Genomic DNA, 26,304 nt, shown 5'->3' on the forward strand with positions numbered 1-26,304 from the left:
ACCGGAGGACCTGGGTCTCCTTTGGGTCCAGGAAAAGCCTCGTCATAGTCTCTGTAGAAGTAGTCTGGTTCCTCGTATCCATAGTCGTAGCCTTCCATGCCCACATCGTAGGCCCCTTCCTGGCCATGCTCCTCTGAGGTGTCCACCTGGTTCTCCCGGTACAGGGTGGTGCTGTTGGGTCTGAGCTTTGTGTCCACGAGGTGGTTAGTGGGCTGGGGCCGAGAGTCTCTAGGCCTGGAGCTGTTCCTCAGGCCCTCCTTCAAGCGGCTCTGCCTGACATGGGAGATCAGGCCTGGGGTGGCTGTGGTGACCTGTTGGGGCCTACTGGGGTTCCTCTCCTCCTTCTCCTCCTCCTCCTCCTCCTCTGTGTCATTCTCAGACTGGGGAGACTGCCTGGTGGAGCCCCCTGTTGGGCTGGATCCGGAGCTGGAGTTGGTACTCCTGTGTGTGATGCCCATGGCCTTCAGCCCACTTAGAGTGCCTGAGGACGAGCCAATGGGGCCTGCTGTGGGTGTATGGATAGAGGTGAGGTGCTCCAGCAGGAAGCTCTGGGTCTGGGTCCTGACCCCCAGGTGAGACTGCTCTGAGGGGCTTAAATACGGTATTCCAGACCCTTCCAGGGAGGGGCTGGGGCTGGGGGCTGATCTGGCCAGGTTGGTGGACTGCTGGGAGTCTACAGCCAGGGAGAGGGGCACCTCCACAGTCTGGGATGCTGGAGAAGGAGGAATAGGGGAGAAAGCCAGGGAGCCAGAAACCTCCATATCCAAGCTGGAGGGTGGCGGTGGCGATCGGAAAGTGTCAGCCAGCCGGCACTGTTTTTTAAGGTAGTGGCAGTAATGCGCAGCAGCCTGGGCTGAGGGGTAGATGTCCAGCTGGCATATGAGGCCATGGAACTGGGCTGCTTTAGACTTCATCCTTCCTAGGGTGAGCAGGCCTCTGGATCCGGACCCCAGCACATGTGCCCGGGTCAGCGTCTGTTCTCGCTGCTGCACCCCCCCGCAGTCCGCATGGAATGAAACTGAGCGCGGCCGCACGCTCACGGCGAAAGAGTGCTGCCACCCGTCGTGTACGTTGTAGGTGAAATAGACAGAGGTCTTTTCGCCGGTGTACACCACCACCTTCCTGGGCAGCAGCTGGATGCCAAACTGCAGCTTGTCCCTGCCGTCACGCACACTGAAAAGGAAAGCATTGTTCGCTCGCCAGGAGCTTAGGCTAACCACGACAGAAAACTCCTCACCGAGCTCCGGCGGGAACAGACCCCCCGTGGCGGCTTCAATGTGGGCGTCCGGGATGAGTAGGACCCCGGCTCCTGGGGGAGAGGAAGAAGGAGAGTGAAGGGAGGAGGAGGGGGAAGAGGAGCTGGTCCCTGGGGAGAGGGTGTCTCTGCTGCCGGTGAGGCCCAGCCAATGGAGGATATCGACACCTGTGGAGCAGAGAGGGGAGAGAGGTCAGTTAGACAGCCAGACAGACACTTGCAACATCTTCAAACCTTACAAACAGTGATAGGAAGAGGACATTAGCATCATCACTCTACACTCTTAGAAAATGAGGTTCTAAAAGGGTTCTTTGGCTGTCCCTATAGGAGAACCCTTTTTAGTTCCTGGTAGAACCCTTTTAGGTTCCAGGTAAAACTGTTTTGGATTCCATGTTGAACCATCTGTGGAAAGAGTTTTACATGGAACCCAAAAAGGTTCTACCTGGAACCAAAGGGTTCTACCAGGAACCAAAAAGGGTTCTTCAAATGGGTCTCCTATGGGGACAGCCAAAGAACCCTTTTAGAATTTTTTTTTATAAGAGTGTAGGAGGAGGACCAGTTAGAAAAGGAGATGAAGGAAGAAGAAGAAGAAACAAAGTAAGGAACGCAAGTAGAAGAAGCACAGGAAGTGAATGAAGTGAATAAATAGGTAGAAGGTCTGATCAAGGCTTGGCCGCCATGACATCACAGATTACCCATAATCCTCCTCAGACAGCCAGGCAGCCAGGCCAGTGAACGAGGCAGCTGGGGGCCAGATGATTCCAGACAGGGGACTACACAGGGATAGATGGTACAGTACAGTACTATCACACAGCAGTGTGTGTGTGTGTGTGTGTGTATGTTTGTGTGTGTGTGTGTTTTTCAAACAGCCTGTTTGAATCAATCTGCCAACAGAGATTCATGATGCTCTCTTTCTTAACAAGCTGAGTCATGAATTTTCCTCTCTCCCAGGTGATTCCTCAAACTACATGTCTGACCTGCTGACATTGAAGTACAGCAGGAGAACAGCGTTTAAAAATGAGTTTAAAAATAGTGGAAAGAGTTTCTCAGCATGGTAGTTAGCTAGGCTTTGAATCAGGGAATAATGGTTAGAGGGAAACATTACAATCTTAGAAAAAAGGGTTCCAAAAAGGTTATTTGGCTGTCCCCATAGGAGAACCCTTTTTGGTTCCAGGTAGAAACCTTTTGGGTTCCATGTAGAACTCTTTGTGGAAAGGGTTCTACATGGAACCCAAAAGGTTCATTCAAAGGGTTCTTCTATGGGGACAGCCAAATAACACTTTAAGGTTCTAGATAGCACCTTTTATTTGTACAAATGTCAACAGCATATTTTCGGAAGAGCACAATATGACAAATGAGAACAAAGAGGTATGAAATATGTTATGAACATTTAAATGTTAACATTCAAATGAATATCAAATCCAAGATGGCGTAGCAGTAGGACGTGTCTGTTTGTCCTTGTCTTATCCTGTGTAAATAGCCGGTCTTCTTCGTATATACCTTAATCTCACTTTCTATCTACGAACTAAATATACTTTCCTGCAATCCGCCTCACCCAATGTGGCACGGATCTGCTATTTTTATTCCTTATAACTGGAACTTCCATCAGGAGCTAGCCAGCTAACTAGCTACTAGTCTTTGTTAGCCACGGTTAGCGGTCTTCACCTTTTTCTCGGTCACCAGCCAGCCTTAGCTCGAACAATACCTGCCAGTCTGCACAGCGCGATATCAACCCAGAGCATATCGGACTGCTTCTCTCTACCAATCACCGGATTCCTGCCGCTCTGGATCATTACATCGGATCATCGCAGGTAGCTAGCTGCAAACGAGTGGCCCATGTTAGCTAACACCTCTGTCCCGAAGCAAGCACCAGCTAGCCTTGAGCTAGCCTCGAGCTAGGCCCATATACCAGCTAATTCTAGGGCTACAACACCTCCTTTGCCAATTGGCCTGGACCCTTTATTGTTGACACGGAGCCCGCCGATCCATCTCGACTGGACTGCCGACGTGGTCTCAACAGGCTATTCAGTTACATTGTCGCCGAAGAACCATCTACTAGCCCCGGCTAGGCCCGCTGTGTCCCCTGCTCGCCTAGCGTAGTAGTGACTACCGAACAGCACCCTGACTCACCTATTGCTGCTCTTTTGACCCTATGATCATTCTAACAGTCCCACTCTGCCCATTCATCGCCATTTACCCATTGTTTTCTTAGCTCTCCTGATCAACACCTGTGTTTGCTTAATGCCTCTCTCTAATGTCAATATGCCTTGTCTACTGCTGTCTTGGCTAGTTCTTATATCAAGATAGCTGATGTTCTGAAAGAGCTGCAAAATCTGGACCCCTACAAATCAGCTGGGCTAGACAATCTGAACCCTCTCTTTCTAATATTATCCACCGCAAATGTTGCAACCCCTATTACTAGCCTGTTCAACCTCTCTTTCGTATTGTCTGAGATCCGTAAAGATTGGAAAGCTGCCACGGGCATCCCCCTCTTCAAAGGGGGAGACACTCTAGACCCAAACTTTTACATTCCTCTATCTATCCTACCCTGCCTTTCTAAAGTCTTCGAAAGCCAAGTTAACAAACAGATCACCGACCATTTTGAATCACCGTACCTTCTCCGCTATGCAATCTGGTTCCCGAGCGGGTCATGGGTGCACTTCAGCCACGCTCAAGGTCCTAAATGATATCATAACCGTCATCGATAAAAGATATGTGCAGCCGTCTTCATTGACCTGGTCAAGGCTTTCGACTCTGTCAATCACTGCATTCTTTTCGGCAGACTCAACAGCCTTGTTTTCTCAAATGACTGGTTCACCAACTACTTCAGTGTGTCAAATCGCAGGGCCTGTTGTCCGGACCTCTGACAGTCTCTATGGGGATGCCACAGGGTTCAATTCTCGGGCCGACGCTTTTCTCTGTATACATCAATGATGTCGCTCTTGCTGCTGGTGATTCTCTGATCCATCTCTAAGCAGACGACACCATTCTGTATACTTCTGGCCCTTCTTTGGACACTGTGTTAACAAACCAGACAACTTCAATGCCATACAACACTCCTTCCTTGTCCTCCAAGTGCTCTTAAATGCAAGTAGAACTAAATGCATGCTCTTCAACCGATTGCTGCCCGCACCCGGCCTCCCGTCTAGTATCACTACTCTGGACAGTTCTGACTTAGAATATCTGGACAAGTACAAATACCTAGGTGTCTGTATAGACTATAAACTCTCCTTCCAGACTCACATTAATCATCTCACATTAAGCATCATACCCTCGTAATACTGACCATCCCACCGATCTTTGACTTTGGCGATGTCACTTACAAATTAGCCTCCAACACTCTACTCAGCAAATTGGATGCAGTCTATCACAGTGCCATCCGTTTTGTCACCAAATCCCCATGTACTACCCACCACTGCGACCTGTATGCTCTCGTAGGCTGGCCCTCACTTCATAATCGCCGCCAAACCCACTGGCTCCACGTCATCTATAAGTTTTTGCTAGGTACATCCCCGCCTTATCTCAGCTCACTGGTCACCATAGCAGCACCCGCTCGTAGCACACGCTCAGCAGGTATATTTCACTGGTTATCCCCAAAGCCAACTCCTCATTTGGCCACCATTCCTTCCAGTTCTCTGCTGCCAATGACTGGAATGAATTGCAAAAATCACTGAAGCTGGAGTCTTATATCTCCCTCACTAACTTTAAGCATCAGCTGTCAGAGCAGCTTAGCAATCATTGCACCTGAACACAGTCCATCTGCAAATAGTCCACCCAACTACCTCATCCCCATATTGTTTTTATTTTCTTCTTCATTGCACCTCAGTATCCCTACTTGCACATTCATCTTCTGCACATCTATCACCCCAGTGTTTAATTGCTCAATTTTAATTATTTCACCACTATGGCCTATTTATTGCCTTACCTCCCTTACTACATTTGCACACACTGTATATAGATTTTCTATTGTATTATTGACTGTACGTTTGTTTATCCCATGTGTAACTCTGGGTTGCTTGTGTTGCACTGCTTTGCTTTATCTTAGCCAGGTCGCAGTTGTAAATGAGAACTTGTTCTCAACTGGCCTACCTGGTTAAATAAAGGTGAAATAAAAATAATAATAATAATAAAAAATCAAAAGGAATCAAGACTCAAAGGTTTTACTGACTGTGTGTGTATGTGTGTGTGTGTGTGTGTGTGTTTGTGTGTGTGTGTGTGTCTGTGTGTGTAAGAGAGGGAGAAACTGGCAGACTAAGGCAGTAACTTAGTGGAATCCAGGAAACAGGAAAACGTCAGTGGGGAGATCCTGGGAGGAGGACGAGGAGGAAGAGGAGGAGGAGGAAGAGGAGCAGAAGGAGGAGAAGGAAGCGGAGAAGGAAAAGTAGGAGGAAGATCAGGTAGAGGAGGAGGGATGAGGGATTAGGGAGGGGGGAGAGCAGGAGGAGGAGAAGTGAGGAGGGAGGAGGAGGAGGAGGAGGAGGAGGAGGGAGAGGAGCAGTGGAAGATATTTTCGTTGCTAATCAAGAGATGCTAGCTTTCTTTGAAAAAGTTTTTCCCCTTGCTCAGGGATCTGCTCAGAAATTCGCTCAGGGTTCTGCTCAGGGATCTGTTCCGAGATTTGTTCAGGGGTCTTAGTCACAAAGTCTGTTTTATTGATTTGGCAGAACAAGAGGGAACATAACTCAGCCAGTGGTTTAAACACACACACACACATGCACATGCACACGCACACGCACAACCAGTGTTTTGAATTTAAAATTAGGCTTCTATAGTGTGTTGTCACAGCAGGTTCAACGTGGTCGTAAAAACTGAAGTAAAAACGTTTTTTTTTACTGAAAACATCTCTGGGGGCATGCAAAACAGAAAATAGTCAAGAATGCAGACTGGTAAAAACTCTGACATCAAAGCCGTAACACAGCTATTTTAGAATGAGTCGCACATGTATGACGTATGACGTTGACACCTTTCACCTTGGTCAGGGGTCAAATTGAACAGACAATAACTTATTTAGAAAAGCGTGTTATAAATGTGGGGAGGAAGGGGTAACACATGGTGACTGACGTTTACCTTTGTAGCTTTTGTATTTTTAACATGTTCACATGGAAACACTTAGGAAAAAGCATCAAGGATTCAGTGATCATAACATAATCAAATGTTATTAGCATTGTCTAAAATGGGGATCCAAACAGTGACATTGGTGACCATTATCTTTATGCCTAAACTGTAAACCACATAATACTGGATGTATTTTGAAGAATACTGTTTACATTTTCCTTACACATTTTCCTTATCCTGGTGTCAGGATGTCTGTGGTTTACTAGCTTTACCATCGCTCGGAATCAGCCAAAAGGTTGCTTTGTCCGTCCATCCATAGAGGCCTTGGAAAATACAGAGACTGAGCGAGTTAACCTGCCTCACAGTGCTCATGTCTGAGTTCATGTGCTTATGTGCTCTCCTAAACCTGGTCCTCTCTTTCCTAAACTAGTTGTCTATGCAGCCTGGGAACTAGTTATACATGCAGCCTGAGGACTAGTTGTGTATGCAGACTGGGAACTAGTTGTGCATGCAGACTGGGGACTAGTTATGTATGCAGACTGGGGACTAGTTGTGTATGCAGACTAGGGACTAGTTGTGTATGCAGACTGGGGACTAGTTATGTATGCAGACTGGGGCCTAGTTGTGTATGCAGACTGGGAACTAGTTGTCTATGCAGCCTGGGAACTAGTTGTGCATGCATCCTGGGGACTAATTGTGTATGCAGACTGGGGACTAGTTGTGTATGCAGCCTGGGGACAAGTTTTGTATGCAGCCTGGGGACTAGCTGTGTAGGCATCCCAAATGGCACCCTATTCCCTATTTAGTGCATTGCTTTTGACTAGGGCCTGTAGTGCATTAAATAGGGAAAACGGTACCATTTGGGATGCAGGCTAACAATAGATCTCTCCTTTCCTCTTCTCTTCTCTCCCTTCTTTTTCTCTCCTTTCCTTTTCTCTTCTCTCCCTTCTTTTCCTCACCTCACCTCTTTCTCTTTCTCTAATCTAATCTACTCTACTCTACTCTACTCTCCTCTCGCTAGCTGCACAGAAAAGAGAATCGATGTCCTTGACATTCTTTGCCTGGGGTAATATTAGCCAGGATTCCAAGCTGTCTCATTATGTGAAGACAAGCTGCCCTGGCCCAGCCCTCAGTCAGTCACTGAGCATTCTGCTCTGTTCTGCATTCCTCCTCCTCTTCTTCTTATGATGGATTGATCCTGCTGTGTAGTGGTGGTGTAGTGGTGGTGGTGGTGGGGTCTACAATGATATAGAGACAGAATAATAGCATAAAGTAGCAGTCAAAAGTTTGGACACACCTACTCATTCAAGGGTTTTTCTTTATTTTACTATTTTCTACATTGCAGAATAATAGTGAAGACATCAAAACTATGAAAAAACACATGTGGAATCATGTAGTAACCAATCAATCACAGACAGTGTCACCAGCAAAGCACCCCTACTGTCACGAGTCCGACCGAGGGTGTTTCCCTTTCCCGGGCAGGTGGCGCTCGGCGGTCGTCGTCACCGGCCTATGAGCTGCCACTGATTGTTTTTCCTCCCCCTCCTTGTATGTTGAGGGGCTAGCACCTGTGGATGTTTAATTAGTTTGTCTTGATTAGACAGCCGGCCCGCCTGGTTGTTGTGCGGGATTATTTCTATGTAACTTTCGGCTCTGTGGTATAGGCACGTGTTAGTGCCCGGTCGGGATTGTTTCCCATTGTACATTTTGATTCCCTGTGTTTTGGGAACGTAACTTTTTGTGAGCACCCTGTGGTGCGTTGGTGCAATTAAAATACGCGCAGCATTGAACTCTCTGCCTCCTGCATTTGACTCCACACCCACGACACCCGGAGCTTTACACCTACACCATAACACCTCCTCCTCCATGCTTCACGGTGGGAACCACACATGCTGTCACGCCCTGGCCTTAGTATTCTGTGTTTTCTTTATTATTTTGGTTAGGCCAGGGTGTGACATGGGTGATTTATGTGTTTTGTCTTATCTAGGGGTTTTGTAGATTAATGGGGTTGTGTTCAGTTTAGTGTTCTAGGTAAGTCTATGGTTGCCTGGAGGGGTTCTCAATCAGAAGCAGGTGTCTATCGTTGTCTCTGATTGGGAGCCATATTTAGGCAGCCATATTCTTTGGGTATTTTGTGGGTGGTTGTTTCCTGTCTCTGTGTTCTCTGCACCAGTCAGGACTGTTTCGGTTTTGCCACGTTTTCTTATTTTGTATTTGTATAGTGTTTACGTTTTCGTCTTTATTAAAGATGCTTAACAATAACCACGCTGCATTTTGGTCCTCCTCTCCTTCCCAGGAAGAAAACCGTTACACATGCTGAGATAATTTGTTCACCTTTGTCTCACAAAGACCCAGGGGTTGGAAGCAAAAATCTCAAATTTGGACTCATCAGACCAAAGGACAGACTTCCACCGGTCTAATGTCCATTGCTCGTGTTTCTTGGCCCAAGCAAGTCTCTTCTTATTATTGGTGTCCTTTAGTAGTGGTTTCTTTGCAGTAATTCAACCACGAAGGCCTGATTCACGTAGTTTCCTCTGAACAGTTGATGTTGAGATGTGCAGTTAGTTGTCGATTTCTGAGGCTGGTAACTCTAATGAACTTATCCTCTGCAGCAGAGGTAACTCTGGGGTTTCCTTTCCTCTGGCAGTCCTCATGAGAGACAGTTTCATCATAGCGCTTGATGGTTTTTGCGACTGCACTTGAAGAAAGTTCTTAAAATGTTCCACATTGACTGACCTTCATGTCTTAAAGTAATGATGGACTGTCGTTTCTCTTTCCTTATTTGAGCTGTTCTTACCATAATATGGACTTGGTCTTTTACCAAATAGGGCTATCTTCTGTATACCACCCCTACCTTGTCACAGCACAACTGATTGACTCAAAAAAAGAAGAAAAAAGAAAAGAAATTCCACAAATTAACTTTTAACAAGGCACACCTGTTAATTGAAATGCATTTCATGTGACTACCTCATGAAGCTGGTTGAGAGAATGCCAAGAGTGTGCAAAGCTGTCATCAAGGCAAAGGGTGGCTACTTTGAAGAATCTCAAATATAAAATATATTTAGATTTGTTTAACACTTTTTTGGTTACTAATTGATTCCATATGTGTTATTTCATAGTTTTGATGTTTCACTATTATTCTACAATGTAAAAAAATAGTAAAATAAAGAAAACGCCTTGAATGAGTAGGTGTGTCCAAACTTTTGACTGGTACTGTACTATCGGTGGTGGTAAAGGACTTGACTGCCTGGGTTTAGCCTGAATTGAGCCTGACTCAGGGGAGGGGAGCTGGGTATAGGCCTGCCTCAGGGGGAGTGGAGCTGGGGGGGGGCTGCCTCAGGAGGAGTGGAGCTGGGTATAGGCCTGCCTCAGGAGGAGTGGAGCTGGGGGGGGGGGGGGGCTGCCTCAGGAGGAGTGGAGCTGGGGATAGGCCTGCCTCAGGAGGAGTGGAGCTGGGGGGGGGGGGGGTCTGCCTCAGGAGGAGTGGAGCTGGGGGGGGCTGCCTCAGGAGGATGAGTGGAGCTGGGGATAGGCCTGCCTCAGGAGGAGTGGAGCTGGGTATAGGCCTGCCTCAGGAGGAGTGGAGCTGGGGGGGGGGGGCTGCCTCAGGAGGATGAGTGGAGCCAATGTATATTGGAAGCATATGGAATATATCTGTCGTGTCCTCTGTAATATCCCTGTCTTCTGCAATATACCTGTACATGTTGAGTGGCCAGACTGTTTAATTCAAGTTGAGTGTCAGCCAGGGGGGAAAGTAAGGTGGCACGGTCTGGTAAGGTGTCCCGGCAAAATAAATAGTGGGGGTACGTTGTATAGGTAAAGCGTGAGCCCATCACAATTAATACAACATTCCATAGGCTATGACACCATTCATTACCATTACTGCATGTCAGCTGTATGAAAATGACTGAAATGACTGGAAACCAGGTGCTCTACGCTCCAAATTGCGTTGTAGTTTGAGGAGAACACTTACATTTTGTGAAGGCGGAGGTGAGGTGCCGAGACCGAGGCGTGAGTGGACAACAGTGGATGCATCAATTCAGGCTACAAGTGTAGGCCTAATGATAATCACAGAATGTCATTACAATACACACAGGTGTTTTTTAACAGCTGTCTCTTTCCATTCATCTAATTAAAGGTGCACGGTGCACTGTTGGGTATTTTGTGAGTGAACGAATGTGCGTTGGTCGCCTACAGGAGCGCTTTTGTTAAGTGATTGTTTGACAATCCGATGAAATCATCATGACTGGTTGTGTTTAGGCCACATTAAAAGGCCTAGGCGGTGTGTCCATAAGGCTAGGGGAAGCTAAGCTTTCCCCAAAGTAAATATAATTAAATTGCCAAAATGATATACCCTAATTATCTTATTCCTGTATATACAGAAATAAACACAATCATTCAAAATAGGCTACAACACCAGAAATCATGAGGATCATTAGCTTACATTTGCTTTTTTTGCTGAGGATTGTTTTAAATCACATCCTAAATTTAAATCCTACAGTCGGAAGGCCCCACAATTTGTCCAGCACACTGCAAATACCAAATAGATAAATGCTGAGTTGTGACTGTCAGTAAAAAGCAGAGACCCAGCCAGGCATATCACAGTATTTAAAAATACAATAGAGGAAAAACCTTTTGGAAAGCAAATGGCTTTTGCTGTAATGAGACGACAATGAAAAGACTCCAATCTGTCTTTTAGTTATATTAACTTAATTGAGCGAACAAGTAGCCTCTCTCATTGGCTCCAGCAGAGAACATCAGCCACATCCCCGGTGAGTCTGCATATTCACTGTCTTCATTACTGGGTCAGTGCCACTTCTGTTTGTTTTTGGACAATCATTTCCTCCTCCAGGTTAAATGGGCGTCATATTGTATGTCTCCCCTTTTCGTAGGCCCATTATATGGATCAGACAAAATCGTTTTTATTGATCTGTTTGTCAGTATCAGCAGGCTATCCTGTCATTTTTGTAGCAGGCCTATTTTTTTTAATGCATGCTGGGTGTCCAGTACAGGTAAGAAATGACATCACCTCTGGTGTCAGCCAAGGTCTTGCACCATAATAATATCCTTAGCAGATGTAAGCCTAGTAGTTTCTGTTTGCTTGTTTTTACCTTATTACTATAACATGTGTTGAGACCCACGCCACGTGAAACTAGTTTTGAACTTGATTGACAGCAGTTCCTCCTCCATTGGACAATAACACCGACAGCTAAACATACAACTCTGACTGAACTTGTTGTTGCTCTGCAACGGTCATAGGAGGGGAGGAGAGAGGAGAAACAGAAATATGTAATCATCCGACCAAGCCTCTCAACCGCTGTCTCTTTTCCTGATACTTATCTGGAATACTGATGGATATCACCTTATCAACTTGTCCGCTGCATCTGTCCAGAGAAAGAGCTGTTGCAAACACATTAAAGCATTATCTCAGTCTGGTTGACCTTTAGTTTCCCTATTCTCTGCACTTTAATTCATTGGTGTACTTCGTGAGAGAGAAAGAGAGACAGAGAGAAAGAGAAAAACAGAGAGAGAGAGAGAGAGAGAGAGAGAGAGAGAGAGAAAGAGAGACAGAGAGAAAGAGAAAAACAGAGAGAGAGAGAGAGAGAGAGAGAGAGAAAGAAAGAGAGAGAAACAGATTGAGAGATTGAGAGAGAGAGAAACACAGAGAGAGAGAGAGAGAGAGAGAGAGAGAAAGAAAGAGAGAGAAACAGATTGAGAGATTGAGAGAGAGAGAAACACAGAGAGAGAGAGAAACACAGAGAGAGAATATTTGACCACTGTGACTGACCCAAACTTAAGGAAAGCTTTGACTATGTACAGACTCAGTAAGCATAGCCTTGCTATTGAGAAAGGTAGCCGTAGGCAGACATGGCTCTCAAGAGAAGACATGTTATGTGCACACTGCACACAAAATGAGGTGGAAACTGAGCTGTACTTCCTAACCTCCTGCCAAATGTATGACCATATTAGAGACACATATTTCCCTCAGATTACATAGACCCACAAAGAATTTGAAAACGCATCCAATTTTGATAAACTCCCATATCTATTGGGTGAAATACCACATTGTGCAATCACAGCAGCACAATTTGTGACCTGTTGAACCAGTTAAGAGCAAACACCATTGTAAATACAACCCATATTTATGTTTATTTATTTTCCCTTTTCTACTTTAACTTTGCACGTCGTTACAACACTGTATACAGACAAATGTCTTTATTATTTTGGAACTTTGTGAGTGTAATGTTTACTGTTAATTGTTTTATTGTATAGTTCACTTTTGTTTGTTATCTATTTCACTTGCTTTGGCAATGTAAAGATATGTTTCCCATGCCAATAAAGCCCTTTGAATTGAATTGAAATGAGAGACAGACACACACAGGGGAACGTGGGAGAAGGGAAGGAGGCTATTTGGGTTGTCTATACCTGCATTCTAGGACCTGAGGAGCAAGAACAGACATGTAAGGGAGGGTTTAAAAAAAGAATTGGAAGAGGAGAGGAGCTCCCATGTGCAGCTGTCCTTCTGACTCACAGGCAGGCAGGCAGACAGACAGACAGACAGACAGACAGACACACCCCCTGGCCTCGGCCGGCTTGTTCACCATTATGTTATTACTCATACATACATGTATACAAACACAGAGCAATTATAACACATATCAAGGAGAATTCCTGTCCTTGATACTAGGGTAATGTCATAAATCACTTATTTTATGTAATATCATTCTGTTGGCATGTTTGAACCCTAAAGCATTGACAACAACTCATCAGAAGGGCTGGCATTCTGCAACTCTGCAACCAAGAGTAACTATTCACCCACCCTCTCAGAATGTCTGGTGCCAACAAGTGAAATGTCACTTGGTCAAACTAAGACCCGTGTCTATAAAACCCGCACAAGCCCCGGTAACAATCAATACTTTTCATAGCGAAACAGTTTCCATTTGAAGAACAAGGCGTTTGTTCATTTTTGTTGACATCACTTTATGATGAGACAACAAATCCATGGCAGCAGAGATGGCTAGTGGATGCGGGGTAGGAATGGGGTTGGTGTATACTGCTACAATTACAGCTGGAGTTAGGGTGGGGGAGTTGGCGGGGGAGGAGGTGGAGGCTGCTTACCTTGTGCTCGGTAGTCTTCTTCTCCAGACAGTACTGCTGTGCATATTGACAGGAGCAAGAGGAGGGTTCTCCTACAGGGGAAGAACAACATAGTCAAAGAAAATGGGAAACCAAACCAATACGGGATATTCTGAATTTGAGTCAACGGATCCAAGTCTGTGATCCCATTAATCATTAAGAGACAAATGAGACAATAAACATTCTCTATCATAAAGTGGTAACGCATATAAGACGCTCTGTGTCTTCACTGAAGACCAAACAACTTATCATATACAGCTATATATAGCTATTCATTCATTATAAGAAGTCAATTAAGAAATTATCTTAATGCGCAATCGTCTACAGTACAGTCATGAGCACTGGGAAGCAGTGTCCAACACACAAGAATCAGACTGTATACGTCGTAAATCAACTACTACAACTTCAACTACAGATGCATACTAAATGTTTCATCCAACTGGCGACCACATTAGTGTTCTGTCACAGCTAACCTAACATAGGAGGCATAAAATAAATGCGTGAGCGACATTTATTTATTTCTGGACAAACTGTCAAACTTCTCTTCCACACTGTTCAACCAATCCAGTAAATGTGGAGTAGGAGTTAAGATGGAGTGTCGCCTTGTTAACGTCCAAAAGCTGAAGCTGCGTCATAGGCTTTCTTTCCATTTCCCCTGAAAACCGGACGCATCCGATTGTTTTCGACCCCCGCTGAGGGAGTGTCACAGCTGATATACTCTGAGCTGTTGTCCCTCTGGCTCCTAGTACTCTCTAACTGGAGAAACTAAGGGAAAGCACAACTACAGACCAAGTCCATCCAAACCCCTCATCATCTGCCATGAGTCCAGTATTACCAGTGACAGATGGGAAGGGAGAGCTTGTAACTAACAAGTACTGTACACATCAAGAACAAGAACACTCATGCCGATAGATCACTGATGATGACCGTATGCTTTTTCCTGTTCTCCTCTGGCCTGGTATTGGCCAGTGGCTGTGTGTACTGGACTGATTCTATATCTCCAGGGGAAACCATGAGCCACCAGGGCCCAGGTAGGGGAAACCATTAGGCTGCGTTTACACAGGCAGCCCAATTATGATCTTTTGTCCAATTATCGGCAAAAGAGCTAATCTGATTGGTCAAAAGACCAATCAAGCTGCCTGTGCAAACGCAGCCTGAGTGTATTTTAGTCTTAACAATCTCACATAAACATGGGCTTTGTCTCTACATTGACCTACTGGTGGTTCAGGGTGAGTGGGTGACTATGTATCCCCATAGGTACATGAAAATAAAACAGAGGGCCTTGCACGAGTTCTGTGTGCCAAAATATAAACCTGGGGTAAGTTTTTAGACAGGTTCGGGTGAATGGTGGGGGGGGGGTTCACCAGAAAATAGCGATGACAAATAGGAGGTCTGGGCCACTGGTTTTCCTAGCTAGGGAGAACGGCTGCTCTGTCACTGCCAAAACCCCACCATACCCCTCCTCCTGCCTCTACACACATGGACAGGGGGTTCCATTGGAGAACAAACAGTAGTCCCACAAGGGGGATTCCCACTGACTGACCCCACCTCTAGAGGGCACTGCCCACCACAAACTGCTCTGCGTCAACCGTAACTGTATGGAGAGACATAGTGAGTTTACAAACTGTTAATGGGCAGAGATTCACTCAACTTTACTATAAACAACATCACAGGATTATACCACTCATATCACATATTCCTTTGTAGTATCACCTTAAAAATGTCAGGCACATCCATCTCTACTGTAGTTTGGGTGGCAGCAACACATAAGCCTAGGTAAGATAGGGGAGTTTAGCATTCACATTCCAAATAACATGATATCACTTCAAACATATGTTGAAGGATTCTTTCTAGTCTCACCTCTTATAGAACTTCCAATAAGCCACCATGTCAATCATTCTGCTTCTCCATGCTGGAGACATGTACAATATTTTTCCTTTATTTAACTAGGCAAGTCAGTTAAGAACAAATTATTATTTTCAATGACATACTAGGAATGGTAATTGCCTGTTCATGAGCAGAACGACAGATTTGTACCTTGTCAGCTTGGAGATTTGAAATTGCAACCTTTTGGTTACTGTTCCAAAGCTCTAACCACCAGGCTACCCTGCTCTAATCACAAGGCTACATGGCTGGAGATGATTATCCATGATGGAGACAATATATAAAAGGCTGGAGATGATTCTCCATGCTAGAAACAATATATAAATGGCTGGAGATGATTCTCCATGCTAGAGACAATATATAAATGGCTGGAGATGATTCTCCATGATGGAGACAATATATAAATGGTTGGAGATGATTCTCCATGATGGAGACAATATATAAATGGCTGGAGATGATTCTCCATGCTAGAGACAATATATACAGGAGGTGCAGACTAATACAGTACAACCCTTCAGGCAGTAACTATATATTGGACACACTTACATAATAGTAATAACATTGATAATTAATGAGACAGAGAGATGGAGTGTGCATTCTGACCAGACAGAATCAATCAGATTGACAAGAAGTACTGCATGTATAATCATAGCTGTCATGGAAAGCGTAGAAAAGATGCCTTTGGCAGTCCGTTCATATCGATGAGAGTAGTGTTCTAACAAAATGAGAGTGGTGCCAATTCAAAGAAAGTTTCACCTGAGCACATTTCCATCTTTATTTAACTAGGCATGTAAATTATGAACAAACTCTTATTTTCTATGATGGCCTAGGAACAGTGGGTTAACTGCCTTGTTCAGGGGAAGAATGACAGATTTTTACCTTGTCAGCTTAGGGATTCGATCTTGCAACCATCCGGTTCCTAGTCCAAAGCTCTAACCACTAGGCTACCTGCCGCCCCATTAAGTGATGACATGGGTGAACGTCAAAGAGCTATCGATCTTAAAGCAAACAAACTAATGTCACTGATGCTCATAATATGACAGTCTGGTACGGTAATCTGAGCTGGTGGAGAGCATCCTCATATTCATTATGACAGTCTGGTATGGTAATCTGAGATGGTGGAGAGCATCCTCATATCCATTATGACAGTCTGGTATGGTAATCTGAGCTGGTGGAGAGCATCCTCATATCCATTATGACAGTCTGGTATGGTAATCTGAGCTGGTGGAGAGCATCCTCATATTCATTATGACAGTCTGGTATGGTAATCTGAGCTGGTGGAGAGCATCCTCATATTCATTATGACAGTCTGGTATGGTAATCTGAGCTGGTGGAGAGCATCCTCATATTCATTATGACAGTCTGGTATGGTAATCTGAGCTGGTGGAGAGCATCCTCATATTCATTATGACAGTCTGGTATGGTAATCTGAGCTGGTGGAGAGCATCCTCATATCCATTATGACAGTCTGGTATGCTAATCTGAGAGTGAGGAGCAAAAGAAAACTGACCTGAATAGTAAACACAGCCAGCAAAGTAATTGGTCAACCACAGGCACATTTGAGCAGTCTGTTCCGCAAGGCAAACAAAAAGAAGGCCCTGGCTGTCATTGGCGAACTCTCACACCCTCTCTACACCCTCTCTACACCCTCAGTTCAAGAGGCTTCCTTCTGGCTGGCGCTTCAGAACTCCCATGGCCAAGAAGAACGTGTTCAAACATGAATTTGTTCCTTGTGCTTTTGGATTACTAAATGCAAAGTAAATTGTGTACTTATCTATCCAGTGCAGTTGGGACAGTGGTTGTTTGTGAGTGAATGTATTAATGTCATCTATGTTGTTAGTGTACTGTATGCAACATCATGGACTGACTGGTTAAAATGTGTATGATGTGAGAATGTATGTATATGTGATCCTTTTAATGGAAGCTGATGCCAAATAAAAGTTTCCATGCTGGAAGGACAATAAAGTTTTATTATATTTGATTCTATAACACAGCAGAACAGGGCTCAAATGCTATTTGAAATCTTTCAAATACATTGAGCGTTTGCTCTAGCTTGCCTGGAGTGACAGATGGGCAGAGTTTGTGGTTTTGGTCCATAAAACAACGCAAGTTCAATCAGGCACATACAGTATGAAGTATTATAAATAATTTTAAAAACTGTTTGAATCCACGGTCAGTAACTTCAAGGGATAGCGAGCAATAATGACATACAGCAGCATACAGCCAGATCTCTCCTCTCCTGCTGTGTGGCCGCTTTCTGATAGACAAAATAAGGTAAGGGGATATGGTGGTTAGGTATAAGTATAGGGGGTATACAACAGCAAGGGTTTAGCAGCTTGTGTGTGGCCCTGGTTGTTAGATAGAGTGGCAGACGGAGGCAGACATGTTGTTTTTTTCCAGAGAGAGTGAGAGAGAGAGAGAGAGAGAGAGAGAGAGAGAGAGAGAGAGAGAGAGAGAGAGAGAGAGAGAATGAGAAAGACACAGAGACAGAGACAGAGAGAGGGGTTAGAGAGAGAGAGAGGGGGGGGGGCAGGAAGAGCAGAGAGAGGGAGAGGGGGGAAGAGGGAACAAGAAGGAACACCTGCTCCCCATCGAGATACTGGTGTGAGATTCCAAAGCTGGAAATACAGACATATACCCCCCCACACTCCAGGAAGGGAAAAACATATATGCTATATGAATACAATGATTCATATGTAGGAGGATAAAACTGTCATTTATAAGGCCTTAGTAGAGTAGCTGGTTCAGCTTCAAATCTTGGTTGGTTTACGCGTGGAAAAGTGGACTATATACTGTTTATAACACTTAAATCCACATTTAGAGAGCCAATGGCAATGCGAGGTAGATTCTGACAGCCTTGTCTCTGTCTCAGTCTCCGGTAGGGCTATTTAAAGCCTCATACACACAGCTCACTGGCTCCAAAACAGACCTGGCTCCTGGGTTCACTACACTACACTTAATGATGACATCAGACAACACAACGTGTCGCATAGTGGGAATTGTGAGAATTTGCCTTAATTGTTTTGCCAGTTTAGTTAAATATGGCATGGACCATGTTGAGTGTTTAAACTACTAAAAGCTTGGAGGGTGCCTGGGGTTCAATTTCAATTCAGGAAGTAAACTGAACTGAATGAATTTAAATGGAATTAACATCAACCCTGGATTTCCGTATACAATTTAGAGGTAAATCCCTGTCTCTGTGACAAGAAGACACTCAGACAGACATGCCTGATGCCTTCCATCCCAGTGGTTTATGGGAACGACTGCTGAAAGCAGAACAAAGCTCCCCAAACACTGCTGTGTTGACCCAGGGAAATGCCACTATGTGAGGAGTGAGTGCCATGTCAAGACTATAAATAATCTGCTGCAGAGTCTGTCCAGTGTCCAGGACACAGAAAGGTCTCCATTTGCACCCTGAATAGGCTTCCAAAATGGGACCCTATGCCCTATATAGTGCACTTTCTTTGACCAGGGGCCACAGGTATTAGTGGACTATATATGGAATAGGGAGCCATTTCAGGCGCAACCTCTTCGGCCAAGGGGGCAGTATTTTGAGGTTTGGATGACAAGCATGTCCAAAATAAACTGCCGGTTACTCAGGCCCAGAAGATAGGATATGCACATGCATAGTGGTATTGGATAGAAAACACTCCAAGGTTTCCAAAACTGTTAACATAATGTCTGTAAATATAACATAACTGATATGGCTGGTGAAAACCTGAGGAAAATCCATCCAGAAAGTGGGATTTTTTTTTATGTGAGTGGTATTCCATTGAAAGCCTATTGACCATATAAGGGGTTAGGACCCAGATTGCAGATCCTATGGCTTCCACTAGATGTCAACATTCTTTAGACATGGTATCAGGCTTGTTTTCTGAAAAATGAAGAAGAATGAGACCTTTTGGTAAGGTTGTTTTTCCTTTCTATTAAAAAAAAATACACTATTGTCCGGTTGAAATACTATTGATTATTTTGATAATTGACAACCTGAGGATTAATTCTAAACATCGTTTGACATGTTTTGACGAACTTTACCGGTACTATTAGGATGTATTCGTCTGCATGTTTTGACAGCCTTGGAGCCAGTGGATTACTGAACAAAACGTGCCAACAAAACAGTTTTTGGGATATAAAGAGAGACTTTATTGAACAAAACAACCATTTATTGTGTAGCTTGGACCCTTGTGATTGCAATCAGATGAATATCTTCAAAGGTAAGTGATTCATTTTATTGCTATTTCTGACTTTCGTGACTGGAAAATGTTTGTATGCTTTTGGAAGCGGGGCGCTGTCCTCAGATAATCGCATGGTATCCTTTCGCCGTAAAGCCTTTTTGAAATCTGACAAAGCGGCACGATTAACAAGAAGTTAAGCTTTTAACTGATGAATAACACTTGTATTTTCATGAATGTTTATTATTACTATTTCTGTCATTAGAATTTGGCGCTCTGCAATTTCAGCGGATGTTGTCGAGCGACCCACCTTGGCGTCAGCATTCTTCCCACCTTGGCATCAGCTTTCTTCCCACCTTTGCATCAGCATTCTTCCCACCTTGGCATCAGCATTCTTCCCACCTTGGCGTCAGCATTCTTCCCACCTTGGCGTCAGCATTCTTCCCACCTTGGCGTCAGCATTCTCCCACCTTGGCATCAGCATTCTTCCCACCTTGGCGTCAGCTTTCTTCCCACCTTGGCATCAGCATTCTTCCCACCTTGGCATTAGCATTCTTCCCACCTTGGCATCAGCATTCTTCCCACCTTGGCATCAGCATTCTTCCCACCTTGGCGTCAGCATTCTTCCCACCTTGGCGTCAGCATTCTTCCCACCAGAAACAGTTCTGAAGAGTCCGTGCATATATTATGACAACATTTTGTGATGTTTTAGTTAGTTTTGGACTTCGTTAAGTTTTTTTGGAGTTGTTCGAGGACACACATTTTCACCCTTCACCCGTGATAGGTCAATAGTTGGGATTCTTCAGTAAAGTCTTTGTTGTCATTCAACGACAGATGACTCGTTTTCATGCATATTTGTTCATTGAGAAATACTGCAACAAACATAGTTAGATGTAAAATTGCACGACTAATATCTCCTCTTCAAAAATGTCAAAATTAAAGACAGATTTCTTGAGTTATTTTAGATTAATTCTGACTATTTTGAGGAAGTGTATTCTGGCTACGGAGTCTCAAAATTGACAAACAGTACTACTGACGGATTTGTCTAGTTTTTCAAGAGAATGTCTTTTAAGGGAGTGTGCGAGCCGAGCTGAAGCATGCTGACAACTGCAGAGTGGAAGCATAGAGTACTTTTCACTTGGCAAACACAACAAAATCCACTTAACACTAGTTTATAATCTCCATAAGGAAAGGGAGGCAATTTTCCTAACTTTATACTGTTTCATGACAACTGCCAGAGTGTGATTTCGTTAGCAGCTACATTTACAGTACAGTGTTATTATTTACATGGCTAATTGGCAAGCCACTTAGCGAATCAATTAGTTGCAACATAACAACTCCAACAACATGTTTCCTCCTATAAGCTATACTGAACTCAACTCCGGTGTGAATATGTTGAACCCAGGCCCTTGTACAACGAACATGTCTTTGACTAAATATTGTCCTACAACACAAGGAAAGGCATTGATAGATCATGGGGAAATACTACCCTAAATACAACGACACAAAGCTAAATCTTTGGTATATGGAAAGTACACCTAAATCATGCAGAATAAACACAAAGGGCACAAAGATTACTGTCCATCATTAACACATAATAACAAAGCAAGACACAGACCATGTGAACTAGCAAAACAACAACATATTTTTTAGTCAGTTTTCCACTGACCTTTGACCTGGAAGCATTTTATGGACCTGTGGCCTAAGATGCATCCTCTATAATAAACACGACTGACACTTTGGCAGCTATATGGTCTGTCTCTCTGCTCAGTAGCTCTGTTCAGATGTCAACATAGAGTAGAGCAGAGTAGAGGTAGTTACTAATCTAACATACAACACAAGGGAAAGGGGAGATTGGGTTTTATCGCCGAGACTGGGACTTGTATTTCCACTTGTATGTCAAAACATCCAAGACAGTGAAAGTAGCCAACCATGTGAGCATAACACCAGGGTAGGCTACATGCCTTGATTAGCTAGCTATATGCTAATAAGCGTTCAGAAATTCTCTGAATGAAATTAATAAGAGATAAATGAGAAATTAATGTGCGAGTTCCTCAGTAATATCTGTGTTCTGTTTCTGCATGTTCCTCTCTGAGTTTCAAACCGCTAACATCGTTCTCCAACATGAATGAGTTATTGATCTGGGTCCAATTGCTGTTCCTCTTGGCAACCTCCCACCTCTAACACCTGTATCCAGATTATAACTTCATTACATAGGCATTGGATTGATAAATCAAATCCAAATAGCCATCAGCACTTGAGCTAGCAGATAAACACTTTCCAAGTCCCGAGGCTCATTATTCTATCACACATTGCTATTCCACTATTGCCTGCTTCACCTTATTGGGACAAGCTGAGCCAAACCAAGCTGAGCTATACTGGGCTGGCCTGGTTACGCATCCACCGTATTTGCTGGAACCATGCTGCAAAGGACAGTGTAAAAAGCCAGCACAGTTAATTTCAGTTCAGCCCTATTATTGTAAACCAGGCATCGGTCTCTGTGTGGTTCCAATACAAAGGGTAAGCTAAGTAGTACCACTACAGCTTGTCAACACTCAGAATTGGTCACAGAGTCAAGAGTTCATTGCACACAAATGTAAAGATTGACTTAGCCCACAAGACAACTAGCAGACAAAGGGCTGTGAGTAAACTTCCAGCCGGCTTTATTGGTTTGCCCTTTTCCTGTCACAGGGTACACTGCAGATGTGGGGAGAGCTAAACACACACACTCACTCACACAGACAGGCCAAAAATCCTACCAGACACTGATCACCCAACAAGGGATCATTTTACATTAAGCTGCCTGCCTTTATACCAGGTAGCTCCTGACTTGACCTCTGTTTTGGTAACCAGGATGTTATCGCCCAGCTACATACAGTACTACAGATGACGTACATGAATTGAAGACAGAAAAATTGCCAAAGTCAGATGAGTTATTATTGTGTACTTACTATGTAGTGGTAACATGTTATTATACACACACAACAAAAAACATTATTACATGGTGCTATATATGTGTAACTTTATGTTAAAAGTGTATTTTCTAGCCAAATGGGATAGACATTAGCCATCCACAGCCACATTTGAGGGAGGCTGATTACCAAAGAGGAGTCATGTTGAAAGTGGTTCAGCGCTGTGTAGGTTGTTTCACATGACCTGACCCACATGGTGTAACTTAGATGCCTGCGATTCAAACTGAATTCCTATGCTGCTCTATCGTTCTATGCATACTTCAGTCTGAGACTGCCGTCATTGAAGTTGTTTGTGGTGTCGTCAAAATGAGGGGTGTGTTACAAGACAAAGTCTGGGAGGTACTCAGATCCAGAATCACTGCGGAGAAGAAACTAAAGTCTGTGGGTGTGGCATAACGTTTGGCAGGAGCAAAGAGTCTGGGTAACCAGGCAAGTAACTTGATTCTTCTCAGGTCCATTCATTCACACTCAGACTTCACTTCTCCCACCACAAACACTGTGAAGAGGCCGTCTATGGCAGGGTATTCACCACAGACACTGTGTAGTGGTCGTCCATGGCAGAGTATTCACCACAGACACTGTGTAGTGGTCGTCTATGGCAGGGTATTCACCACAGACACTGTGTAGTGGCCGTCTATGGCAGGTTATTCACCACAGACACTGTGTAGTGGTCGTCCATGGCAGGGTATTCACCACAGACACTGTGTAGTGGCCGTCTATGGCAGGGTATTCACCACAGACACTGTGTAGTGGTCGTCCATGGCAGGGTATTCACCACAGACACTGTGTAGTGGCCGTCTATGGCAGGGTATTCACCACAGACACTGTGTAGTGAACATCTATGGCAGGGTATTCACCACAGACACTGTTTATTGGCCGCCTATGGCAGGGTATTCACCCCCAGACACTGTTTAGTGGCCGTCTATGGCAGGGTATTCACCACAGACACTGTTTATTGGCCGCCTATGGCAGGGTATTCACCCCCAGACACTGTTTAGTGGCCGTCTATGGCAGGGTATTCACCACAGACACTGTTTATTGGCCGTTTGTGGCAGGGTATTCACCCCAGGCACTGTTTAGTGGCCGTTTATGGCAGGGTATTCACCACAGACACTGTAGTGGCCGTTTATGGCAGGGTATTCACCACAACTGTGTTGTGTATTCACCACAGGCAAGACATGGAAGTCGTAACCAGGACAATACCAACACTGGCTATAGACAATAACAAAAGCTTAATATTCATTGGTGGTTATATCTTCCTCCAAGAGAACGGTAGCAACTGTGTAATTTTCAGGCCCTCTGTCAAGTCTATGAGAGAGTTAGGCTAGTATTCCAGGCACACAAACCACTGGCTGGCTTCAGAGTCAACCACACACATAACAGTGAGTGATTGTCAAGCTAGAAACTCTCCTCAGGAACCACCACTCTGCTCTCACTGCATGTCACTGCACCAGTGAAGCATACACTAACACCTCTCAGTGAAAATCTTCTGTTATATACACACATCTATTACATTTCCTGGTCTACTCCATAATGGTCCAGGTGGAATATGCACAATGCATACTTTTGGATAGATTAATGAATAATAGCCTACTCATACAAGACATTTCCAAAAAAGGTGAGTGTCTGGCTACTGGCTTTGCTCTTTTACATCACATAGGGTTTCGTTATATACAGCACCAGTCAAAAGTTGGGACACACTTACTCATTCAAGGGTTTTTCTTTATTTTTACTATTTTCTACATTGTAGAATAATAGTGAAGCTATAAAACTATGAAATAACACATATGGAATCATGTAGTAACCAATAAAGTGTTAAACAGATCAAGGTAAGTGTTATATTCGAGATGCTTCAACGAGCCACCCTTTGCCTTGATGACAGCGTTACACACACTTGGCATTCTCTCAACCAGCTTCATGAGGTAGTCACCTGGAATGCATTTCAATTAACCGGTGTGCCGTCTTAAAAGTTAATTTGTGGAATTTCTTTCCTTCTTAATGCGTTTGAGCCAATCAGTTGTGTTGTGACAAGGTAGGGGTGGTATAAAGAAGATAGCCATATTTGATAAAAGACCAAGTCCATATTATGGCAAAAACAGCTCAAATAAGCAAAGAGAAATGACAATCCATCATTACTTTAAGACATGAAGGTCAGTCAATGCGGAAAACTTCAGGTTTCTTCAAGTGCAGTCGCAAAAACCATCAAGCACTATGATTTAACTGGCTCTCATGAGGACTGCCACAGGAAAATAAGATCCAGAGTTACCTCTGATGCAGAGGATGAGTTCATTAGAGTTACCAGCCTCAGAAATTGACAATTAACTGCACATCTCAACATCAACTATTCAGAGGAGACTGCGTGAATCAGGTCTTCATGGTCGAATTACTGCAAAGAAACCACTACTAAAGGACACCAATAAGAAGAAGAGGCTTGCTTGGGCCAAGAAACACGAGCAATGGACATTAGACAGGTGAAAATCTGTCCTTTGGTCCAAATTTTAGATTTTTGGTTCCAATTTTGTGATACGCAGAGTAGGTGACCAGATGATCTCTGCATGTGTAGCATGGAGGAGGAGGTGGGATGGTGTGGGGGTGCTTTGCTGGTGACACTGTCTGTGATTTATTTAGAATTCAAGGCGCACTTAACTAGCATGGCTACCACAGCATTCTGCAGCGATACGCCATCTCATCTGGTTTGCGCTTAGTGGGACTATTATTTGTTTTTCAACAGGACAATGACCCAACACACCTCCAGGCTGTGTAAGGGCTATTTGACCAAGAAGGAGAGTGATGGAGTGCTGCATCAGATGACCTGTCCTCCACAATCACCTGAACTCAACCCAAATGAGATGGTTTGGGATGAGTTGGACTGCAGAGTGAAGGAAAAGCAGGCAACAAGTACTCAGCATATGTGGGAACTCCTTCAAGACTGTTGGAAAAGCATTCCAGGTGACTATCTCATGAAGCTGGTTGAGATAATGCCAAGCATGTGCAAAGCTGTCATTTTGGTTACTACATGATTCCATATGTGTTATTTCATAGTTTTGATGTCTTCACTATTATTCTAGAAAAAAAGGAAAGAAAAACCCTTGAATGAGTAGGTGTGTTCAAACTTTTGACTGGTAATATATTTATAAAGACAGCTTGGCAACGTTTCTTGCTTAGTTTTGCTCTGTGGTCTTAATACTATTATGTTTCCATGTAGATTTCTATACGGGCTCAATAGTCCCAGTCAAATGTAACAGCACATAAACAACATGCCTAGATGTAAATATTCAATACACACATTTGGAATGTTTAGGCATAACTGTTATAGAGTATATTTTCAATCAGAGCAACCGCTGTGGTCAATTGCGCATCAGTCTGTCGGCCAGTCATCTGATTCTGTACAGGACAGGTTCTACAGAATAGTAGGAATTATTATGTTTTTGGAAACTGAACAGTTGTTCATTTTAGTCCCCGTTCCTTATCTGGAGTGTTTTTGATTCGAAACAATAGGAATTTCACTCCGACTGGAAGACTGCCCTCCAGTTATACACTGTTTTTGGATGTTATGGACAATTGATTGGAAATAAAGCATTATTTTCTTGCTATTATGCTGAATAAGGCATTATTTCCTTATGTTTTGTCAACATCAAGGACTGTTCTAACTTTTTGATTAGACCGGTTGTTGGTAAAAGCCTCCAAAGTCGGTCCATTGTTGCGCAATAAAACGTAGTCTCCAAACTTTACAGAACAGTTATGTGTAGCCTACGTGACAAAATGCCAAAAAAGAAGAAAAAAAACTCTGCTGTAAGGGGTAGCGGCGGAATGATGGGAGAGAGAGGGA

At 44.0% G+C, this 26,304-nt stretch overlaps 1 protein-coding gene across 4 annotated transcripts in view; it reads right to left on the minus strand.

The window, feature by feature from the left end:
* Nucleotides 1-26,304, minus strand: part of col24a1 (collagen type XXIV alpha 1) — a 226,054-nt gene that overhangs the window by 198,667 nt on the left and 1,083 nt on the right. For all 4 annotated transcript variants that reach the window (XR_016496353.1, XM_036978599.2, XM_090236176.1 and 1 more), the window contains exons 2-3: nucleotides 13,430-13,500; nucleotides 3-1,423 (exon numbers count right to left, since the gene is read on the minus strand). Coding sequence is in view for 2 of the 4 variants with exons in the window: in XM_036978599.2 (XP_036834494.2) it covers nucleotides 3-1,423; nucleotides 13,430-13,500 (1,492 nt within the window). In the remaining 2 variants the exon portion in view is untranslated. The remainder of the gene's footprint in view (nucleotides 1-2; nucleotides 1,424-13,429; nucleotides 13,501-26,304) is intronic.

This window comes from Oncorhynchus mykiss, chromosome 5 (assembly GCF_057628025.1).
Source record: "Oncorhynchus mykiss isolate SJ-2025 chromosome 5, ASM5762802v1, whole genome shotgun sequence".
NCBI lineage: Eukaryota > Metazoa > Chordata > Actinopteri > Salmoniformes > Salmonidae > Oncorhynchus > Oncorhynchus mykiss.